Genomic DNA, 8,593 nt, shown 5'->3' with positions numbered 1-8,593 from the left:
TCATTCCCAAAGCAAGGGCCACCACCTTCAGTGGGACTGCAGGCTTAACAGTAATTTTTTATGCTGTTGTAATGAGGCTGATGGCAGTGGGACTAACTGCCATGAACAAGCTGAGGAGATTTTCATGGGTCTCACCAGACCATTCTGAGCAGGAGCACTTGTGCTCCAAATCCTTTCCTTTCTCCAATCCCTGTTTCAGAACTTAGATAAGGTTTTTTAGGAAGCTGAGAAAGTGAATATTTTCAAATGTATTCTATTTATCTCTGTCTCTGAGCACTAAATTGTAGTTCAGATTAATATTTTCTTCATTTCCTGTGATAAATATGGGAATTATTAGAAAAAACTCTGCAGGCTCTTAACTGGTTTCCAATGATTCATTGGACAGCACATTTATAGAGAGGAAAAAAGGGCAGAAGAGAAGAGAGCAAGAGAGAGGAAAGCCTTTAGGACACACGCTGCCATTTTACCCAGTGGCCAGAACCTTTTTGTAGGACATAACTGATACTATTTTGTTGGCGAAGAACCAGCTGTTGAAGTAAATTTCTTAGCCTGCTTCCTAACTTCTAGTGCTGCAATCCTCAGTACATTTTTAAGTTAAACAATGTTGGTTTTGAATTCTTGAATGCTCTTTAATTCTGAACAGTGGGTTACAGAAATATTGTTTGCAGATATACGATTGGAATTTGTTCTCTCTTTTTATCTTTTCCTTCTCTGTTCCACATTCATGGTATGGAGCACAAGGACAGTTGATGTAATTTACTATTTCAATTTTTAGGGGTTAACTACTTCAACCATACTGGAGGTCAGGTTCTTTTATGCAAAGGAGGAGTCAAGTTGTCCATCACAATGCCGGAGGTCATGTGGTAAATTAGAAGTTAAAGGAACCTCCTGGAAGGCACAGGCATCACATTTGGTTGGGACTGTAGATTCACTGAGGTCCCTGTGATGTGCCTGAAACTAAACCTGTACATTGTCTTTGAATAAAGAGTACTAAAGCAAATTTCAGCATAAGTATTAACTCACTTTTTGCTTATTAGATTTTATCACTCTTCTATCATACACTGTATTCTTCATCATTGTTATCTCACCATACTTGCAGTAACGAGCACTGATGTTACCCAGTGTCGCCATGTAGATCATGCTCTGTTTTTTCTAGTCCTATTTTGAGAAAATGCATCTGAGTAAAACTTCATTTTTAGTGTTGCCAAGTCTTCCCCCAGCAGATAACATTTTGTCTATATTTATGTGACATGACTTTATGCTTCTTGGTTTTGGCAGATGGAGGAATGATTTTTTTTTTCACGTTTTTCATATGATGAAGAATTTACAGAATCTAGATTAGCAATAGCAAGCACAGGAGGCTTTGATTTGTTCACCTAACATACATGTCACATATAAAAGGCAACGTCCTTCCACTGTAGTTGTTAATAAGTAGCTGTTCCAAATGGATTTGTGCCAACACAAAATCCACCACCACAATCAGCAGTAGTAGGAACTTCAGCTGGCAGCAGCAGTGAAAGCAGTAAAGATTAAATGACTGTGTGAACTGTCTCTCCAAATTAAAACTGATGTGCACTGGCAAAAAATGCAAAATCTCACACCCCGTATACTCTGTTCTACTTTGGTAATAAATAGAGAAAATGTTGCTGTCCAGGACTCACTATTTTTCACATGATAGATTCCCCTCATTAATTACAAGAATCTGAGCAACTACACCAGTAAAACATCTCAAATGACAAAAACCTATAGATGACTTTCAAATGTTTGAGGATACAAACAACCTTTTGAAGGTTGGTTTTTAGGAACATTTGTCAGCTGCCTGTTACTGAATTTTGGCTGGTGCTGCACATGGACTTGCAAAAAATTCTGCTTGGAAATTCCACTAAATTACATCCAATTAATTAGTAATTTTTCTGGGTAGGATATCTTCGAGGAGCTTCAAAATCTCTCCAAAACAGCACTCATGAATCTTCTAGACCAGGTTTATGTCAGAGCTGCAATAACAACAAACCCTTCCCCTTCTTAAGAACTGTGGCTGAATTATGCTAATACCTGTACAAACAAATGAATGGAAAAAAATCAGTATAATGAGGATTTCAATAAGTATTTTATTATACAATATTAACTGATAACATTCTAGATTAGCCCACGTTGCTTTAGAGTGATTCCCTGTTTATCGTCTCACAGTGTCCTAAAGGACATACTTTCAAAATACAGATTATTTTCCACACTTTAAATGAATCTCTAGGAATGCACTAGAGCCCCTTAGAAATATCTTAGGTTTAAAAATTGCCCAAAACTAATCTGTGAGTTCATGAACAGTAAAACATCTAATTTGTATGTCAGAGCTGCTGACCACGACCTTGAAGAGGCTTTGCAGCTGCAGAGATGCTGCAGCACCGAGACACATCATTGTTACTTTGTGACATGCCCTGTCTTAAACTCTGGGTTTGCATCCCATGCCTTGTATTTATTATGGACAGAATTTAACCTCATAAACCAATCAGACACGTCAGTCCTCTCCTGGCCATTGTGAAAGCACCCAAAAGTCCCAGGAACACCACGTAGGTTTGTCATAACCTCAGCAGGGACAGGAACAGGTATGCACCATGTTTATTTATGCACGTTTGGACACTCTTGCTGTAGAATTTTCAGGCTTAGAGCAATTGCTTTGGTGTTACCAGTTAAAAGCTGCCATGTACACAGATCCTCTGACAGTGTTTACATGTTCCATAGCAGAGAACACCTTGCCAGGAAGCCAGGCTAGTTAAAGAAAAGCCAAATTCACCTAAAATGTATCCTCAGGTAAATGTGAGGTTTTTCAGCAGGACAAAATTCTCTATTCATAAGAAATGTGACCTGTTATCAGCAACACAAACTGAACTGTGCTGTAACCAGTTATGTCCACCAGCAGCACATCAGGAGACACTAATTCTTGCATTCCCTGTGGAAATCAGGTGGGATTTCCTGCAGTATTAACTGTTCCATGTTCCAAGCATGGGATAACTAAATGGCCCAAGCACTGGGATAAATCAGTGGAGAGTTGCCTGAACTCTGGGAAGCCCAGTGTGAGCTGTACCAGCTGATGGAATCTTCGTGCTGTAGGGGAAAGGTCACCCCTCAGCACCCTGCACAAACAGGGCTCTTGGGAAGCTGAACAACCTCTTTAACAAGCGGGATCCAGGCAGGGACAGGAGAAAGAGAAGGTCCTATGTTTTACTGGTTTTGAGAATTAAGTTCACAGATTACTTTTAAGAGAATTATCCCGTGAAAAGGAATTTATAAAGCAAATGCCATAAGCCCAAGTTTTTTCACTGCGACATAATTGGGTTTTAACTTCATTAATAGCAAATAGGGAAGAATCATGGGAACACATAGATTATAACACACTAAATTAACATGAAAACTTTAACAGCACTGAAGGCCACAAGACACAACTGAAACCTAGAACTCCTCCAAACACCTTTACCAGGCTGCCTTGAACTTCCTGAAACCACTGGGAGGGGTCCACACGATTGTGGGTAGATTAGACTGTTACAGTGCTCCACAAAGACAAAAAACAACCTCCTGCATTTGCTTATTGGCTGTAACACAAGATCATCAAGCCAGGACAGGACTTCAAACACGACAGGATTCAATTTATCAGTATAAACACAAGACTTCAACCTAACTAAAGGCATTTTATAGAGCCCTGCTCCTGCCACAGCCGATGAGAACCAGACTGAGGATGAACATAATATGAAGGGTCAGGGCCTTCCTTCTCATATGAGCTGTTGAAGCAGAGTGTTCATAAAAGCAGGGTTTGTTTCTTAGAGAAATTATCTATTAAATGACACAGGATTTTCCCAATTCAACTTGTTCTAGAACTTTATCACAGGTAAATCTACATGGTCTCTGTATAATGTTTTGTACACTAAAAAAGTTCAGTATAAAAATACTGCTCTCCCATTCTTTACCCATACTATGAGAAAAGCACAGTTTATTATAACAGGAAATAATACTTTATTATAAAATCTGCATGTAAACAAGTAACCAATTCATTGAATAACAGTTAATGGAAGTGCAAATTAACTTCATAAAATGATATCTGTTCTGTATTTAAATATATATATAATTTGTTTTCTCCCATTCTGATGTGGTTCTACCCCCTCCTCCCCACAATGAAGTTTAAAAAGATTTATCATTGCTTGCATTATACTAAAAAGAGTGTACGAGCCTGCGTACAAGTTTAAGTTTTGCTCTGCAAACGAGACAAGTCTATGGTGATACTTATTATTCTTTCTTATCTTTTCATCTCTGGTATCCACAGGACAAGAGGATATAGAACATATGTACACAGCGAAAATGTGGGCATGTCAAACCACATATTTCAAGTTAGTTCATTTACTTGCACACATTGAAACTTAAACCATTTATCAATGAAGCATTGTGGTGTAACTTCCAGACTTGCTTGAGCACCTTAAGGCATTAATGAGTCTCAATGGATAAGTCATTCTTGTTATCACCACGAGGATCATCTACACACTTCTCATAACAGTCCAAGGCTTGTTCATCACGTGCACCATCTGGCCTTGCTGAGAGCTCCTATAGCACTGATAAGTCATGGCAGGACTTTGATTTTGCCTTGAAAGCCATCTTCTTATTGTTCTTTGCCACAATTCTCCCAAGGAATCGCTTTGCCTTTTTGCCTATGCTTTCCCTCCTCTTGGTGTTGGCCATCCTCCTGGCATTGTCTTCCTTGCTGTCCTTGCGGAGCCTGATCTGCCGAACGATGCCCTCGAACAGGTCCTTGACGTTGTGGTGAAGAGCAGCTGAGGTCTCGATGAATTTGCAGTCAAACACCACAGCACAGGCCCGGCCCTCTGCAGGGAAAGAGAAGAGGGAACATGAGTGGAGATGGACTTTTTCTCTTCATTTTACATAGGGCAGAAAAACAAAACAAAAACTGGCTCTAAGCACAGAAAATGCCTTCAATGCCAGGAAAGAGCTTTACTCTATAGTAGAAAAGCCCAAATTGGCTCTCACGGTTTTGCCCCCTTACTCTTGGTTTTGTTGTGGTGTGGTCAGAAATCTCATTTGACCAATGGCACTGAATGCCAGACTGTCCCAGTATTGTGAAGAGTAAAGCTGATACAGGAGAGGCACTTGGATGCATGTTTGCTGTTTGATAAGGAACAGTGCGAGGTATAGAAAGAAATGGATTTTATTCTGGAAGTTGTTGAGCAATTCTGCACCTCTGCCTTGCTGTAACAAGTGAGTTTTCCACACTAACTGCAAATGAAGCTGATGCAGGCCACAGGGTCAAGTCACTGAACATGTCACTAGAGGTCATGAGGTTGCACACCCCTGGATCTGACTGGGGCTGCATTCGAAATGCAAGATGCTCAGTGTTCCAGACAGGAGCACAAAACCCTGGAACGTTGCTGCAGCACAAGTTCCCATGGTCAACTGTGGTAAATAATGGCCAAGTTGTAAACCTGAGGAAAGTATGGATGTCAGAACCAGGGCAGGTCAAACATGCACTGCCACCGGCCCGAAAGAAGTGATAATCTCCTGAGGAACTCAAATCAACCCCCTATGCAGGCATTTAGCACAGGGATCATGGCAAAAGAGACGGTTCATCATCATCCAGGCACCAATATTCCAGAGTAAACAAACAAAAAAACCTCACAAAATGTTCAAATTTCACAGAATTAATACTGTGGTGTTGGCAGTGGTTCCTGTGCTCTGGTTACTGAAATGCAAGCTGGAACTAGCTGAGAAATTCTCACTGATCACAACCAGAGAACATCTACAAAGAGATGTTGAGTTGTGAGAGGCTGGTCCCACCAGCTCAACTCAGATGTGATGGAATCCCTTCCAGAAGAAGGGGGCTGTACAGGCTGTATGGGATCACCCTTTCCAAAGGCTGCCTGGGCTCTGTGACGTGGCAGCTCCAGTCCCTCACAAAGCAAAGCTCGGGCTACCCCGTCCTGAGCCTGGCAACTGCTGCTGCACACAGAGCATGCAGTGAAACCCTTAAGATAATACTGACCAAAAACAGGTCCTAGACAAAGCAGGGTGCTAAAGCTACAGCTCTGATGCATTTTTTTCTCTCATACTGCAGTTCAGACATCTTCCTCCAGCACCATCTCCACTGCTTTCTGTGGTACCAGGTCCCTCAGCAGGAACCAGCTGGCTTCATTTCTCCAGTGTACTCCAAATCATACATTTTTCTACATCAAACCCAGACAATTTCTATTGGCCACGATCCTCCACAGTCTTTGCTACTACTTTAGACATTATTGTGCAAATTCATAGTGTCTCTTACCATCAACTGAGACTTCCCGGGACCTGACCAGGTCACTTTTATTGCCCACAAGGATAATAGGAATGTCTTCTGTTTGCCTTGCTCTTCTTAACTGGATTCTTAGCTCAGAGGCCTTTTCAAAACTAACTTTGTCTGTCACTGAATACACAATAATATAGGCATCTCCCATTTTCATACAGTGGTTCTGGAGCCATTGGCTGTCATCCTAAAAAGAAGACAAGAAATAGATTTATTGCACTGAAAAATCTATTCAACAGTGAGTAATGATGTAATTAATGTGAGCACCTTATAGATATTTTTCTTAGTTTTGTTATAAAGAGTCAGTAAAAGTAAGCCAACGTCCCAACAGTTTTAAAGATTTTGTTCTTTAAAATGCAACACAAAAGAAAATTCTCTTGTTTCCAGAAATGGTATCAGGTCTGCACTGATCAGATTGTGAATCTCTAATTTTACAGTAATTCCCTGGGCTGCTCATGTAAGCTGCTGATTATTCAAAGCATTAAGGGATTCTCACTCCAGCTCTATTCAGGTTTTTTAATTGCCTGCCTAGCTACAAGAAATTAATTGCAGGAGAGAACAAAAGGCAGTATGAACTCCAATTTTTTAATGTCAGCATAGTTGTTCCATTTCTACTTTTTTTTTAATGAGAACCACGGACCAAACCATAGAGGAAAAAGAAAGAAAAAGCTGTTAAGTACCTGCTCCCATATATCAAACACCACGAGAGACGCTTCTTCTCCATCGACAATAATTGATCTGTCGTATGTATTTCCTACGGGGGGAAAAAAAAAAGTTCAGAAAAAAAGAAGTTATTCTCCTGGGAGGTCTGGGAGGGGGTGGCCGTGGGGGCCGCCCGGGGAGGTGCCGCGGGTCCCTCACCGGCCTCGTCCGCGTCCGCTCCATCCTCCACGCCGCCGAAGATGCGCGCCAGGCTGGTCTTGCCCACGCCGTGCTCGCCCAGCAGGATCACCTTGTAGAGGCTGCTGTCGGAGTCGCTGCCCGAGGAGATGACGGAGTCGGAGGAGTCGGAGGCCCAGCTGTCGCGGTGCTCGCCGCCGGGGCTGTAGGAGGTGCAGCGCACCAAGCCCTGGGGGTCGGCGGCGCGCAGGTCGCGCTCGTCCACGGGCATGCTGCGGCGGTGCAGGGGCTGGGCCGCGAACGGAGTGCTGCCCCGCCGCCGCTCCAGGCACCGCACCTTGTCTCCGCGGTTCAGGGTCATCGGGGAGCCGGGCTGTGCGGGACACAGGAGCTGTGAGGAGCTGTGAGGAGCTGTGAGGAGCTGTCAGCACCCGCCGCGCCCGAGCGCCCCAGCCCCGCCGAGCCGAGCCGAGCCGAGCCGAGCCGAGCCGCCCGCAGAGCAGCGCTTACCTCGGGGCGCTCCGCGGAAGCGAGGGCAGCAGTGAGGGATTCCCCGCCGTTCACCGCCTGTGCCGCTACCGGAGCTCCCTCAGCGAGTGCTGCCACCACAGCTCCGCGCCCCTATTTATGTCCCGGGGCCGGTCCCTCCCGCCGTGACGCGGCGGGCGCTCCGCCAGCGGGGCCGTGGGCAGCGCCCGCCCCCGCCACTCCGCTCGGCTGCGCTCCCGTCAGCTGCCATCGGCTCCCTCAGCTCGCATCAGCTCCCATCAGCTCCCATCAGCTGCCGGCGGCTGCCATCGGCTCCCTCAGCTCCCATCAGCTGCCATCGGCTCCCTCAGCTCCCATCAGCTCCCATCAGCTGCCATCGGCTCCCTCAGCTCCGCTCCGCTCCGCAACGAGCGGCGGGGGCGGCGGGGACACCCGGCACGGGGACACGGGGAGAGCCCGGCACGGAGGGCCGCCCGGCACGGAGGGCAGCCCAGCCCGCTCCACTCTCTCCACCGGTTCTCGCCCGGGCACCGAGGGCCGTGGGCAGGCGAGGGGCGGCGGAGCGGGTCGGTGGAAACCCCGCCAGGCGCAGCGAGCGAACGGCTGAGCTCTGGGGCTGCCGGGGTCGACCCCACCGCCTGCTCCTGCTCCTGCCCTTGCTCCTGCTCCTGCTCCTTATCCTGCCCCGCCGCGGTGCTTTTCCCCGCCGGGTGCGATGCAAACCCGCATCTGCTCCGTGTGTCGCTCGTTCCCGCTCGCAGCGCTGTGTGGGAGCGCGTGGTGTGCACTGGTGGCTTTCCTCGGCTTGCGAGGATCTGTGTCACGATTCAGGAGTTTCACTGTAGCCCTGGCATTTACAGAAGTGTTAGGGGAGACCTCATGGCAGTTCCAGCTTCCTCGGGAGGGGCAGAGGAGGGGCAGGGACTGAGCTCTGCT

The 8,593-nt window shown here is 45.9% G+C and overlaps 1 protein-coding gene across 1 annotated transcript; it reads right to left on the bottom strand.

Annotated features, from left to right (window-relative positions):
* Positions 1 to 3,978: 3,978 nt before the first annotated feature.
* RRAD (RRAD, Ras related glycolysis inhibitor and calcium channel regulator) lies at positions 3,979 to 7,779 on the bottom strand. The gene is made up of 5 exons (XM_051805797.1): positions 7,679 to 7,779; positions 7,190 to 7,541; positions 7,009 to 7,082; positions 6,311 to 6,515; positions 3,979 to 4,862 (listed from the first exon to the last, which is right to left on the bottom strand). The coding sequence occupies exons 2-5, from the start codon at positions 7,527 to 7,529 to the stop codon at positions 4,585 to 4,587; spliced, it is 897 nt and encodes a 298-aa protein (XP_051661757.1). The 5' UTR covers positions 7,530 to 7,541; positions 7,679 to 7,779; the 3' UTR covers positions 3,979 to 4,584.
* Positions 7,780 to 8,593: the final 814 nt, after the last annotated feature.

Source organism: Manacus candei, unplaced genomic scaffold (assembly GCF_025592945.1).
Source record: "Manacus candei isolate 608988 ecotype Guabito, Panama unplaced genomic scaffold, ASM2559294v1 h1tg000065l, whole genome shotgun sequence".
NCBI classification, from domain to species: domain Eukaryota; kingdom Metazoa; phylum Chordata; class Aves; order Passeriformes; family Pipridae; genus Manacus; species Manacus candei.
Note: the sequence above shows the minus strand (reverse complement) of the source record. Positions and strands in the feature narration are given on the sequence as shown.

Coding starts and splice junctions, on each gene's coding strand:
- RRAD (XM_051805797.1), bottom strand. CDS start 7,529: ATGACCCTGAACCGCGGAGACAAGGTGCGGTGCCTGGAGCGGCGGCGG. Junction 7,083..7,189: donor AGCGGACGCGGACGAGGCCG/GTGAGGGACCCG, acceptor TTCCCCCCGTAG/GAAATACATACGACAGATCA. Junction 6,516..7,008: donor TGTTTGATATATGGGAGCAG/GTACTTAACAGC, acceptor TCTTCTTTTTAG/GATGACAGCCAATGGCTCCA.